General features: G+C 42.3%; 2 protein-coding genes across 3 annotated transcripts in view; one reads left to right on the forward strand and one right to left on the reverse strand.

The window, feature by feature from the left end:
* Positions 1 to 15,114, reverse strand: part of LPIN2 (lipin 2) — a 127,492-nt gene that overhangs the window by 1,767 nt on the left and 110,611 nt on the right. The window lies entirely within an intron of this gene.
* EMILIN2 (elastin microfibril interfacer 2) overlaps positions 7,415 to 15,114 on the forward strand; it is a 53,144-nt gene continuing 45,444 nt past the window's right edge. For both annotated transcript variants that reach the window (XM_073331469.1, XM_073331470.1), the window contains exons 1-2: positions 7,415 to 7,703; positions 8,139 to 8,261. In XM_073331469.1, coding sequence (XP_073187570.1) covers positions 7,579 to 7,703; positions 8,139 to 8,261 — 248 coding nt within the window. In that variant the 5' untranslated portion in view covers positions 7,415 to 7,578. The remainder of the gene's footprint in view (positions 7,704 to 8,138; positions 8,262 to 15,114) is intronic.

The raw sequence follows: 15,114 nt of genomic DNA on the forward strand, positions 1-15,114 counted from the left end.
ATCAATAAACAGTTCTTCCTTATATGTATAGTAGGTGCTAATTTTAGTTTTTTCTTAGTTTGATTAAAAATGGAAAGTGCTATTAGAAGCAGTTACAAACAAAGCAAAATGATACAAAACCAAACAAACTAACCCCCTTTTTTTAGGTGTAAGGCTTTTTTTTAAACAACTTTTGTATTAGACATAATCTCGTGCCTGTTACAACTATGTCAGCAATAACTGTAATCAATTTTGTTCAATTAAGTATCTTTTGATTTTCTTTGAGATTTTCAGATGAGCCTAAAAGATGTAGGCACCCCAATCCCCCTGTACTTCCCATTGAAAGTGGAATGAAAGGGTGTGAATTTCAGCTCATTTTGGGCACTTAGGTCCAGATCCTCAAAGGCATTTAGGCCCCTCATTCTCATTGAAATCCTAAATAACTTTGAGGATATTGGCCTTAGTTCCTTTATATTATTTTGAAAAATACCAGCCTTTGCATTAATTTCTTAAATAAATTCTTGCCACCATTGACCCTTCTGTGTATGACTCTGTATACAGCCCAGTTTAAACATTTACAAGTAAAAAATAACACGAGATTAGAGAAAATTTTCCTTGTGCACAGTATTTTATTACAGAGGTGCAAAATATATATATAAACCTTTCAGTTTTCCAGTTTTGCTATTAGTTTCAGTTTCTCTCTTGAAATATTTTTGTATATACTCTTCTATTGTAGTGTGTATTTAACCTTCAGTCTTTGAACACTTAGCCCCTAAATAGAGGAACCCCCTAGAAGAGGCTCAAGGAATATTTAGCAGGTGCTTTCATAATCAATCAGAATAAGTGGAAAATCGCTTCAGAAAACAGTATTTTCAAGGCCCCATCTACAATGCAATTATTCAGACAACTGAATGGTGACATAAAAGTCTTTGTTCTCTCTCATAGTTATATTTTGGCATATATAAAGGGTAAGAGTATGCCGAAGACCCTGCCTCCTGTCCTCGACTATTGCAGCCTCTTGCTTCTGACACCAGCATCTTGCCTCCTAGTTTCCAAGTTTATATGAACTGCTGCACCTAAAATCTTTATCCCCTGCTACCTTTCTGATTATGCCATTCTCCTGTTTCAATCCGTTCATTGACTTTCTCCTGCTTTCCTATTCAATTTCCAAGCTTCTCATCCTTTGTTTCAAGGCCATGCACAAGTCTGCCCCTTCCTACATTGCTTTACTCGCTTTTGTCTACTCCCCTTCTCATTGCCTATTTTTCTCCCATACCTTGTTCCCAACCCCATGACTCCCGTTTTGTATTCTTCTCCCACTCTCATTTATATGTCTACTTTCATGAGGCCCTTTCATTTGGAACACCCTCCTCTTGCATGTGAGCTTCATCCAAACCTCTCTTAAAATTACCACCTTCCATGAAGCTTTTCAGTGATAATCAGCTGACAAAAGGTGAATGCAAAGAATCACCAAAGATCAGTATCACTGACAGTGTTCCCTCTAATTTTTTACATCCGTGTGCACAATTAATTTTATTATGTGCACCACTATCGAGGTGATGGGGTGGGGTGGGGTTGAGGGGTTTAGAGTGTGGGAGGGGGCTCAGGGCCGGGCAGAGGTTTGGGGTGCAAGGGAGTGAGGGCTCCAGCCAGGGGTGTGGGCTTTGGAGTGGGGACAGGGATGCGGGGTTTGGGGTGCAGGCTGTCCTGGGGCTACAGCAGGTAGAGAAGACTCCCCACAGCTCTCTTTCCCCGCAACAGCACCTGGGATGGGGGGGAGAGGTGCCTCTCCCCAAGCCGTGGCAGGTCTGGGCCAGGGCTGGGTTGGGGCCGGGGGAGGGCCGCCTCTCCCTCCAGCTGCGGCAGTTCAGGGGCTGGACTGGGGGGAGGGGTGCCTCTCTCCCAGACGTGACAGGTCTGAGGCTGGGGGAGAGGCATCTCTCCCCACTGCAGCCCTGTGTGCCTATGCAGTGCTTAATAGGCTGCTGCGTGGGTGCACAGCGTAGAGGGAACTTAGATCACTTGTCTGAATGCTGGACTTTCATATAGTACATCATGTGCATCTGTGTATCTTTTGCTGACTGTCTAATTTTGACTGCAAACTCCTTGGGGTAGGGATTGCGTGATCCTCTGTATGGGTCAGATTATGATAGCCATACTCCCACTAAAGTAGTCCTATTGAATTTAGAGGGATGATTCACACATAAGTAAGCATATCACAATCTGACCCTATATTTGTTCATTGATGATAATGAGTAATAAAGAATAACAAAGTAATAAGAACCTCTTTAGGACAGGGAGGGGAGAGTGGTTACATGGAAGAATCTGTCCAATGGTGCAAGTACCTGTCTGGAATAAGTAGTCTGTTTGGGGGACCACAATGGATTTTAGAGAATTACATATTTTTAGCACCCAGTTAGTCTTAATCTTCCCCCTCATGAGGTGAGTGAATGCCCTTGAGCTGTCATACTGCTATGTTCAGCAGCCTGTGGTATGAGTTGTAGTTTTGAGTGTAACTCCTAGCAAGGCGCATAACATTTATAAGAAGCAATTTAAAAGTGCAGACTAGAGAGGAGAGTTTTTCCTTGGTTTGTTCCTGTTCTTGTTTTTTTTTTTAAAAAAAACAACCTTTCATTTCTGAATGTGACAAGTAGTATAACTTAAATCATAAATTTACAGGAAAAAAAGTAGCAGTACGTTCTATGGATACTATGGTATGAAAACCAGAGAAAACCTGTGGAATTCAAATATATATTGCTTTATATCCAGCTGGCTATGTCAAAAAGAAATAAGTTGGCTTCCATAAACCCTTTTCTAAACATTGCCATTTTTGAGTGTGGTTAGGTACGAGGGCAGAGTTTTTTGCTAATGAGTTCTTACATAATACCATGTTTTTCTCAATATTGTATTTTGTTAGGTTTTCCTTTAAACACACATTTCTGTAAGAACATTACAAGCTTTTTAAAGTGTGTGCTAGTGAACCAAAGGTAGGATTTACCTTTGACTAGAGGTTCCAGACTGATCTGGAGTCTAAAATAGCTGAGAAACTGTCAAACATATTAAATACACCCTTAAAAACAGCAACTGTTCCACATAACTGGAAAGCCACTAACGTGCTGACAATTAATTTTTCAGGAACCCAGTAAGCTGTTGAGCATTACAGTCTTGGGAGTTGTCTATATGAGAAAGTTGCATCAGTTTAATTTAAATCAGTTTTTAAATCTACTTGGTTAAACTGAAGCAAACTCCTTTGTTGACACTGTCATTTCAATTTGAGGGGTTATTGCAGTTTATATTAAATTGATTCTGATTATAAGCTAGACTAAAATGAGTCTAGTTTAAATAAAAATAAGAGCATACATGCCAGAGGTTTACACCTGCTTAACTAAAAGGGTTTCAAATCACAGCTTTGAATTTTTGGCCTTTTTAAAAAAGCTTCCCACATCCATTATTTTGGTAAATTTTTGTGGCAAACTTCTAGGAATCATTTTGTTTTTGGAAAAAGGAACCAGGAACTTTAAAAACAATTGGCTGCTGCAATATGCGCACAGGGAGCATGCTTAACAAATTAAAGGTACAGTACACAGAACATACAAAGACATCAGTTTTATGGATATAGTCACCCTATTATTAAGGATAATTTGTTATAAATAAGATTATTGTTTTAAAAATTGAATCTATGATTCACTACTTATTGTATTTATCTACTTTGTGCAGTTCTCCCTACTTTGGCATTTGCTTCTAGTCCATTTCCCATCACTTTCATGTTATCGTCCAAAAGCATGCTGCTGAATGTTTGGGTTGCAAACACTGTGGAGGATTGCTTATTTGTTTAAAAAAAACTATTTTCATGAATTTGAATAAGAAAAGTTTAATGGAAACATTTCTATGCTTTTTTAAGTATTATAAATGCATATCTGTAAAACCTAAAGTTTGTAGAAAATTAGAATTGGCAGTGTCACTTTATGATCCTTTTTTTTTTAGCCCCGTGTCTAATTATTGTGTCTACATACCCAGCTTATGAAGACCCAATGTTATCAACATTCTACAGCCTATGAAAACTTCTGAAGGCCACATTCTCCAGGTTAAAAATTGTCCTCTGTGGGAGTGGCTAATAAAGATTTCCCATGCACTGTAGGGATTGTCTTGGGAATTTCTACAATCTGAAATGACATGATAGATCCCAGTAAGAATCGTTATGGTGTGAATGTTTCTTTCATATGAAAGTAATATTAATCTTGACACTTGGAGCCATCCCAAACTCTTTTAATAAAACCAGGTAGCCCAGTAATATATGCATCAGGAAACAGAGCTTGAATAGCACCTTCAACATGCATCTGAGTTTAAAATTCTTATCTAGTGCACTGTACCCTGTTCTGTGAAGCACAAAAATGATTTTTGTTGGATTAGCTGATATAAGTCATTGATAATTTTTTGGCGTTGAGGCCGATTCTAGATCTCTGGCCAGATTCTTCCATTTTAATCCAATTACAATTCTTCTAACGGCATGTTCTTCTTCGAGTGATTGCACATGCACATCCCACTCTAGATGTGTACGTACCCCCTGCAGAGTCACCGGAGATTTTCCCCACAGGGCCATGGTGGCAAGATCTGCACCATGCCAGGCACATCTGGTTTCCCTTTTGACTGTAACGAGGAGCACGGTACTGAATGCTGAAATAACCCAGTGAGTTCACTCCTGTCTGCTGGCTCCTCCAATAACGCTGACTCCTGTGCTGCGGTGATACTGGTATTGACAGTGAGAGAAGGTCACTGGCAGTGACTCAGATACATTTGATCATATGTTCTGATACTCAAGATACATTTCCCCTAAGGGTGGAGTTCTGAAGAAAGTTTCAGGCAACTGTTAGTTGATTCATTATTTGTCATGACAAGGGGATTAATAAATGAAGGCTTACAGTTACCCTCTGTTCTACTGTATTTCATATTGTGTTTGATAACAAAATCCAGGTTTCAAACTATGGGTTGTTAGGGGCACCTCATGCAAAAGTAGAAGTAGTAACTGCTGCCTGGTTATTATGGGGCACCTGAATCGTTTTCATTCACCAGGGTATAAATTCAAACAAAATATTTTGTGTATACAGACATACCACTGTGTCTTACTTTTGTTTAAATCATCCAATTCATTTTTGCAGTGCAAAGTCATTCAAAAGATAGGAATGACCTCAGTCATCCATTATTTGACGATTTTCTCTTTCGGGACAGCCCACTCTTACATATTGTAGCCTTTTGAAAGGGGGCCGGTTGGAGTTCCTTTAGTGGAGGGAAAAAAAGAGAGTCTTTACTGTTGTGTTTATGACATTTTTGGGACCACGCTGGATTCTATTTTGCCTACTCAAGAGAAATTCCAAAGAAGTTCTATTGGCATAAATAACGAAGTCTAAAATGTAATGGTACTGCAAGTGTAAACCATGGTGCAGTATATTATTTGAACTTTGCCTGTAAAATCATTTATTACAATCAGTCAGTTGTCTTTCCCACAACAGCTATGGAGCACTGTTGGAAGGATGTTATTATGTTAGGTGAAACAGTAAAGACATCCATCATTCCTAAATGGATTAAAGAGAGGGCAGTAATCTTGAATAGTTCTTATTTTAGATTATCTCTTCCAATGCACCTGTAATTTAGAGAAATTTCTAGTGGCAAGCATCAGTAGAAAACTTCAGCAGTTTCAAATGAAGCAACTACTGAAAAGAAATTTGCTGAAAGAATGATTTAGCCTCATAGTCATACAAGCTAATTTTCTTTCAGATTTGGTGGCCTTAGCCAAGCAGTTGGGCAGTGGGTTTTGGTAGATTGGCAGGTGGAATTCAGGAAAGGTTAGGAGTTATGTTAGACCATGTGAGAAGCACTAAGGTGAAGATAAATGTTATCATGGTAATGATTTATTTGTTTGTATTGTAGTAGCACCTAGGGACCCCAATCGTAAACCAAGTTATCATTGTGAGAGACACTGTGCAAACCCAGAACAAAAAGACAAGGTTCTTCTAAGAGTTATAGGAATATGAGCCTGTCATTTTCCAAAGTAATACCTTAAAGAGAACAGTCTGGTCGGCAGCGCAGCGGGGCTAAGGCAGGCTCCCTGCCTGCCCTAGCTCTGTGTGGCTCCTGGAAGCAGCTGCTAGGTCCTTGCAGCCCCTAGGCACATGGGTGGCCAGAGAGGCTCTGTGCACTGTCCCTGCCCAGAGCGCCAGCTCCACAGTTCCTATTGGCCAGAAACCGCGACCAGTGGGAGCTGCGGGGGTGGTGCCTGCGGGCCTGAGGGCAGCATGCAGAGCCTCAGTGGCGGACCATGCACCTAGGGGCTGTAGGGACCTGGTGGCTACTTCCTGAGGGCCATGGTAAGAGCCTGGGATCCCCACCCTGCTTTCCGAGTCCTGAGCCCCCTCATGCACCCCAAGCCTCTCATTCCTAGCCTTACCCCAGAGCCCACCCCCTCCCGCGCTCTGAACCCCTCGGCCCTAGCCAGGAGCCCCCTCCTGAATCTCTCATTTCTGGCCTCACCCGGAGCTCATACCCCCCTGCACCCATGCCCAGCATGGAGCCCTCTCCCACACCCCGGAGCCCTCATCCCCCGCCCCACCCCAGAGCCTTCACCCCCCTACTGGACCACGACCCCTTGCCCCAGCTCCGTGAAAGTGAGTGAGGGTGGGGGAGAGTGAGTGATGGAGGTAGGAGGATGGAGTGAGCGGGGGTGGGACCTCAGAGAAGGGGCGGGGCAGGGGTGTTCCTTTTGTGGGATTAGAAAGTTGGCAACCCTAGAGGGTCATGGTGTATGGGTAGCATGGCAGCACTCCCATTACATGAGTTATGACACCCTACACACACAGTACAATGTTCATTTTGGACTGAGCAGTTTCTGCATTAGTTACCAGTATTAATGTATAAAGCATTGATTGCAAAAGCTGTCACTGTTACTGTTTGCTGACTTGTATAACTGGGGGGAGAGAGGGGAAGGCAGTCCTGAGTGAATCGTGGGAGGGAGTGGTGGGTGCATGCCAAATGCGTTGCCTGTGTACCTAAGTATCTTACAGTTGCACGTGTGCACTCCTCTGGGGGATTAGAAGACAAAAGTTTCCTGCCAAAGGTGCAGGCCAATAGAGGGCGGGGTGGGGCCTGTTTGTAAGGGTCTGCCCCGTGTGGTTGTGTGTGCAGAGATACTTGGTTAAACTCTCTCTCTCTCTCTCTGGAAGACAAAAAAACCTCCCCAGCTGAGTAATATGAAGTAATCAAGACCTGCCCCTTCTCCCCTGCAGGGTGGGAAAGGAGTGGGGGTTGCCTGCCTTGCACGGGTTTGGTCAGACAAAGCGTGGGTAGAGGGGAGTCACCCGTCGGGTGTGAATCTAGTGGAGGGCGGAAGCGGGGTCGGGGGGGGGGAGGCTTCTTGCGTCAGTGAGGGATCGCAGGAGGAGAGCGGAGGGAGAAAGTGGAGGGGCGAGAGGAGAGAACGGGGGATTCAGCGGAGTGTGTGTCTGTGCGGGGCGGTCTCTGCACGGCGCGGTCGGCTCTAGGGCGTCTCCAGCCCCGCTCAGCCCTCAGGCGCCAGTCCCCAGCCAGGCGCCTGCCCTGCCGGCCGCCATGGGGCTGCGCCCGGGACCCCTCGCGCCCCTGGGCTGGGCACTGGCGCTCCTCCTGTCTCTGGACGCCGGGCTCAGCGAGGCCACCCCGCACTTGAGGTACAACCGGCCGGGCGCCAGGAGCAAGTAAGTGCGTGCGCGGGGCGGGCGGGACGGTCCCGGGGCTGCTCTCCTGTGCCCGGATTGGGGCTCCGCAGCAACTCCCGTGGCAGGGCTGTGGGGGCGGGAGGCTCCGCGGGAATCCCCGGTAGCCTGGGGCTTCGAGATGCAGCTGGGCGAGCCAGGGCGAGAGGAATGCAAAGCCCCAGCCCTTGAAATGGCTGCAGGAGTGGTGGGGGTGGATCCTTGACACTTTGCTCAGGGCGCCGCAAAGTCATTCGCCCGAAGAGCTGATCATAGGCTCGTGCTAGACGACATGAAGAAGGTTTTATGAGGTACAGTCAGAGGGCTGTCTCCTGACGGGCGCTTTTGTTCCCCACTTGACATGCCACTGACTTAATAATCTTTATTGTTTGCCCCTTTAACTGTGCGTTTGTCCTGCTTTTTGTCACCCCCTCCCAGGAACTGGTGTGCCTACATAGTGAACAAGAATGTGAGCTGCTCTGTGCTGGATGGAACTGAGCGGTTTATTCAGGCTCAGTACAAATGTGCCTGGAACCAGTTTCCCTGTCAACCAGCCCCAGTGTAAGTAAGAGAGGAGGAGAATTCTGGGTGGGGAACCATTGGGTCATCAGTAAATCATTTCCACATCTAGTGAGAACACAACAGCTAACAAGCTTTACAACAGCAGAGCTCAGATGGTCTGTGGGGTTTTAAAAGTTTGGGATCTCGGTGTGGGTATTGCAGGACAATGTATATAATTTTCTAGCCTCTGAGTACTGAGCCATAGCTTGGTTCGTGATTTACTATCTTTTTTTATTACAAACATAAGGCAGCTGAAATGAATTAGAGCCACACTGAGTATTCTGTTGTGAGATCATGCAATAAGTTAGTTGTACATTGCTAAAACAAATCAAGGAAGTTACTTGCAAAAGTCTGAACTGTCCATTGATAATTGATTTGGTGCTGATGTCATTCTAGTGATATCTAGTTGGGGTGAATATGCACCTGTACTTCAACTTTTGTGGAAAGAGAGCAAGTACTTGCTGAGAGTACAGTTACCAAACACCTTGGCTTAGAATTATGGGTGCACTGCAGCTGCTTCGCTCTGTTCCAGTGGTACAAAGCAATCTGGCTAAAGCTGGCTTTATGGTTGCTTTGCATTGCTGGAACAGTGTACTGGTGAATGTGGGCCAATATGTTTACAGTTTATAGATTCGTAAATTGCCCAGCATAGACAGGAGTCAATGCAAAATTGTTTTTGCTTTTTGTTTTGTAATAAAGCTAGCGCATTATGCACTAAGATATGTTTCTGTAGTACGTGTTTTATGTTAGGTGAGTCATTGTGGCCCAGTGGACAGGGCACTGGAGTAGGAGTCAGGAGATTAGGGTTCTATTCATAGTGCTTCCACTGACCTGTTGTGTGACTGGGGAAAATCACTTTACAGTGCTTCAGTTTCCATATCTGTAAAACAGTAATTATGGTACTTACCCTCCTCTGCAAAGGAATTTGAGATCCACAGACAATAAAATCTGTTTAGGTCTGATCCAACTCCTACTAAAGTCAATAGACTCCCATTCACTTTAATGGATATTGGATCAGACACTAAATGAGCTAAATTTTATTGTTCTAAATAAAAAAACAAAAACTGTTTGTGTGTATTTCTGAACAGACATGAGCGAATGAAGTATGTGGCTGATACTGCAAGGGCCTGAGCACCTCCTGCGATGGGCTCAGTCCACTCAGCTCATTTATGTCTATGGGATCTGAGGACGCTTCTTGCCTCACAGGGGCCTGAGACAATTAAAGGTGCATATTTAGCATTTATAAGACTTTTCGGCACCAAAAAAAAAAAAGTACCTTCTTTTCTTATATATACATTGGCCACTTGAGACAAATCATGGGAGGCTCCCTAGACACACAGCTGAATAACCCTGTCTGGGTCATTTCCGATGTTTAGTTTCTTAGTATTTAACTGCCCATTTTCGAGTTGTGACACTGAAGTGGACAAATAAAGATTGGGTGAGGTATATCCTTATTTATTAATGGTGCCTGTCATTGCTTCTGAGTGACAAACCTACCAAAAAGTTATATATGGTAAGCCAGGTTCTAAAATATTGACTGTGAATATCTGATAACGTATACTGGAGGTGTCCATTTTAAAGAAAATTAGATCTTCCTAATTGCAAATCTTTATTTCCTGAATCTCACTTGTGTTATATTGGTGAAGATAAACATTGTCTTCTGGTTAACTAGAATTGGAATTACAAAGCATCTTCTTACCTTTATATAGTATAACTTATATTAAAAATATCTTTCAAGTTTCATATGTATTAAGGTGTATGTTAGTATTGCAGCAGCGTGGCTATAAAACTGTGAGAATATTTTTTAAATAACTCAAAATATAAGTTCTGTAGTCTTGGAAGTTTGCTGTGTGCCCAAAACTCTTTGATATTAGGAGAGTCTATTATTGTTAATATTGATCTATCACTCACTGTGTGCTAGTTTCCTTAAGGATAGAGAATAAGAAAGGAATCTGCACTGCAGAGTTTGTAATCTATGCCCTTGATTCTGCAAACAGTTATGCACATGAATAACTTTACTCACGTGAGTAGCCTCATGAAACCCAATGGAACTACTCATGCAATTAAAGTTACTCATATATGTAAGTGTTTTAAGTTTCAGGACCCAAACATAGACGAGACAGTAAGAGGACAGGGAGAAGGGTTATAACAAACAATAAAGCCAGTGAGGCAAAGTTCTATGTTGTTGTTCTTTATTTCCTTTACAAATTTACAGATAGAGGACTAAATCATGAAGTAAATTCTGCTCAAATAGAGTACCTGAGATCTGAATTGGGCATACAACTTGTTACCTGTGTTATAGATGTGTGCCTTTTGTTATTAATGTTGATCTGTGACCATCACTGATGTGTCAAACCGACTTTCTGTATCCAACTTTAAAAGCTGACTATACCCCTTCCTATGAGGATTCTCACCTGTTCCATGAAATGTCAATATGTGTTTTTCATTCGTAATAAGCTGAGCAATAAATTGCTAAGAACTGATACCCTTCAAATAGAAGCTCTTCATCATTTTAATGCTGAATATTAAATAGCATTTGAAATTTGCCATTTACTTTTAGTTAGATTAAGATCATGTCCACGGTGCTTTTTTGATATTTGGATGACCAATGTTACATATAAAAATATTTTGATGAAACAAAACTGTGCATTATATATTGTGTATATAACTGTCTTAAATATCAGGTATTTACCTGAACAGCAGATATTCCATACATACGAGAATATATGTATTATGGATATTAATTGCAATGATAGTGAACTACTCTATAGAAATATGAATTCCAGTGGCATGTGAATTCATGAACTCATTTTTAATCACTTCTTACCCATTAGTCCTATTAAAAAATATTCGCAAAAAGAAAAGGAGGACTTGTGGCACCTTAGAGACTAACCAATTTATTAGAGCATAAGCTTTCGTGAGCTACAGCTCACTTCTTCAGTGCATCTGAAGAAGTGAGCTGTAGCTCACGAAAGCTTATGCTCTAATAAATTGGTTAGTCTCTAAGGTGCCACAAGTCCTCCTTTTCTTTTTGCGAATACAGACTAACACGGCTGTTACTCTGAAACCTTAAAAAATATTGTTTGTTTTTGTGTTGTTTTAAAAAAGGCTGTTGAATTACTGCATTGCTAGGAAATTTTAACTGTAACAACTTTAAATACAATTTAAGCAAATACATCTTGTAAGTTAAAATTCAGGAATGAAGTAATTGCAGTAGGATCTCATTATTTAAGTATCTTTTGATATGTATTGGAGCCCAGTACTACAATCTTTCACTGAAAAGTTAGTGGGAGTTTTTTCTGAATAAGATTCTAGACCTATATGAGCAGATGCTTGGAGACTAAGGAGTAGGAAGAGAGAAGGAAGAAAAACCAGAAGGGCTCTTTGAAGTATTTTCTGTCCTGGAGAGAGAGTTGATTTATTTTTCTTAAACTATGATCAGCCCTGGAGAGAGAGGGGGGAACCAACAACAAACCTTTGCTGTCGGTGGGAAGTCGGAATAAAATGTACTTATGCAAAAATGTCCATGGGTTTACTTACCCACACTCAAATATTTTTATAATTTAAAAAATCACTAATGTTTACAAATAACTGACCTGTACTACCTTATTTTTTATGTATTTACTTTACTTTTTTCCCTTCCATTGTTCATCACTCACTTTGGTTTCTTATTGAAGGGTTATTCATGAGAGTTGGGTTGATACCATTATTATATATTTTAATATAATTATTATAAGAAAGCTAGATATGGTAAGCCAGGTATATGTGGTAAACTATATATTGGCCTTCTGGCAAATAACAAGTGTAGTATAGTATCCAATATAATCTTCTATATGAGGATTATGGGACTGATCCTACAAATATCTATGCATGTGAATAACTACTCATGTAACTAGTCCCATTGATTTCTATGGTTTGACTCATGGGAATAGAGTTATTCAGGTGCTTAAATGTTAACTGGGTCAGGCTATATATTCTTACCTTGTGGAGGGTGAATTTAATTATTTTAATTGGTCTTTTTCATCTTTAACTTCTGTGATCAACATATAATAAACAGGGAGACAGATTATTCCACTAGATTGCAAGTAATTAGAACAGACAGGAAAAATGACAAATTGTCTAAAAATAAGTGTGATTAAATGAATGAATATTTGTAAATATTTGAATGAATATTTACAAATTGACCCATTAAACAAGTATTTTTGAACCTATTGTTTTTACTATATTTATCGCTATAAATAAATCTAATTCCAGAATAATCACAGTGTGCTAAATGCCAACATCTGAATAAAACATAGACAGAATTATATAAAACAAAAGACAGTGAAACACCCATAAGCTCTAATCACTAGTATATGTAATTGTAAAGGCTGGGAGACCAACCTATAAGTAGCATCAGACAAAGTGTGTTAATAAAAACAATCCAGGTAAAGATGTAAACATTATTTTATTTAATGGGGGGAAAAAGAATATTCAGGTGCTCCCTTTAGAAAGAAAAAGGTAGACCAGATCCTTGGTGTAAATCAGTATTGCTGGTTGTTATCTACATTTTTTTTTTTCTGGCATACATGCTGCTGTTTCAGTCCCAGTTCCTTACATATAGGGTACTATAATAGGGTTCAGTCCTGCTCAGATGGAGCGCTCTGAACCCAATCCAGCATAGCACATGCTTAACTTTCAGCTGTTGGCAGTCCCGTGGTAGTCAGTGGGACTACTTAAGCACATGCTAAACTTTCAACTCTCAAGTGTTATGCTGGATCAGAGCCAGAGTACTCTGCCCTGGGCAGGATCAAGCCCAGGTACAATACTCCTGGAAGGATCAGGGTCTAAGTTTGTATCTGGCTTTCAGAAGTCAATATCACAAAAGGAAAAACCCTTGAAAACACAGACACTATGTTAAGTACAAAAGGGGAAAACTGAGGACTATTTTATATTTCCCCCTAAATATCAAGAATGGAGGTTATTTTTTTGTTTTTAAAGAGAGGGTATCTTGTGTGGGACAGAAATCTCTCTGTACAGGCTCCTGCTAGCTGACTACATGGAGAGTTTAGCCTAAGGATGGGACATTGAAGGCAGTAAGAAAACTTTAACATATCTGAGTTTCCTGGAGTGTTTGTTTGATAATCTTTGCAGGACGGCTGGGTGTGGTGAACTTGCCTGGCTGTGTGTCTCTGAACTTAATGTTGTGTATCTCTGTCTATGCACACAGCAAACAAGACTGTCTTTCTTCTCTGAAACTTGGATAGGAATTTTCACTTCATACATCATTCATAGCTTGTTGCAATAATTCCAAAAACTTCACAGACTCCCCCTCAACTCCCATTATTGCAAATATGTCTGTGTTTTCGTGATTTGAAAATTGCACTGGTTGGAGGTCTGGGGGTTCTGTTAAGTGCCGGACAAGTTCCAAAGTAGCAATTTAAGGTCTGATATTCGATAAATCACCAGAACAATAGAGGCATGTGCTACATCACTGCTGGGTTTCGCATAATGTAGAATATTCCTGAATTCCCTTTGTGGTCCTCAAGATACCACACCTTCATATAATGTTCTGATCGCAACTTGCCTTTTTTTCCTCCCCCTCTGGCCACCGCCCTTCACTTCTGACCTGCTTCAAGTCAGGGATCAGCGATGTGTCCGTTCACACACACGCAAGTGTCCGCGGTAAAAATGTTGAGTTCCGTAGAGGCACTTCCCTCGGGCGGCTCCCCGCAAGCAGCTCCCCATCACTGCTGTTGCTGGGGGAGGCACGGCCAGGCACTTGGCAGCTCTGCAGGCACGCTGCCTCCATCCCCACTCCCCAAGTGATGACTCCGCAGCTCCCAGCCCATTGGCCATTGGGAGCTGCGGGGGTGGTACCTGAGGATGGGGCAGCATGCAGAGTCACCTGGCTGTGCCTCCGTGTAGGAGCCGTAGGGGGGGGACGTGCGCGTGCTTCCAGGAGCTGCTTGAGGTAACTGCTGCATGGAGCCTGCACACACACACACCCCCACCCCCTTGCCCGAGCCCTGGTCCTTCTCCTGCCCTCCGAATCCCTTGGTCCCATCCCGGAACATCCTCCTACACCCCAACCCTAGCCCCACTCCAGAGCCTGAACCTTCCCACACCCCAATCCCCTGCTCCAGCTCGGAACCCCCTCCCACACCCTGAACCCCTCATTTCTGGACCCATCCCAGAACTCTCACTCCTAGCCCACAGCTTGTATCCCCTTCCATACTCCAACCTCCTGCTTCAGCCTGGAGCCCCCTCCCGCCCCCTGCCAATGTCTGTCACTAAGTCCGGTAATTTTGTCAAGTGTCCGTGGTGCTGACCCCTGATTCAAGTGTGTGCTGCCTTGAGAAATGTTAGCTCTAGAAACAATGCTATAGTTCATTCTGAAAGCTTAGAATCCCAGCTTTTTCCTTGTTCTTAAGATCCAAGGGTTTGGGTCTGTGATCACCTATGCAAATTGGTGAGGATTTTTATCAAACCTTCCCCAGAAAGGGGGGGGGGGGTAACGTTTGGGAGGATTTGGGGGGGGGGGGGAAGATGTTTCCAAACGGACTCTTTCCTAATAATAATACCAGTTAGATGTTTGGTTGTGGCAGTGAAAGTCCAAGGGCAAAAGGTAAAATAGTTTGTACCTTGGGGAAGTTTTAACCTAAGATGGTAAAAGTAAGCTTAGGAGGTTTTCATGCAGGTCCCCACATCTGTACCCTAGAGTTTAGAGTGGGGAAGGAACCTTGACATGGTTGTGTTTCTGAATTCAATATTTATCTTCCATATTTATTCTTTAACATTCTGTGAAAGTTTCTCTAAGAACATTCTTGCCAGGAAACTTTTTCATGGAGAGCAAAGACAAAAGAGCTGCAAA

This window comes from Lepidochelys kempii, chromosome 2 (assembly GCF_965140265.1).
Source record: "Lepidochelys kempii isolate rLepKem1 chromosome 2, rLepKem1.hap2, whole genome shotgun sequence".
Taxonomy (NCBI): domain Eukaryota; kingdom Metazoa; phylum Chordata; order Testudines; family Cheloniidae; genus Lepidochelys; species Lepidochelys kempii.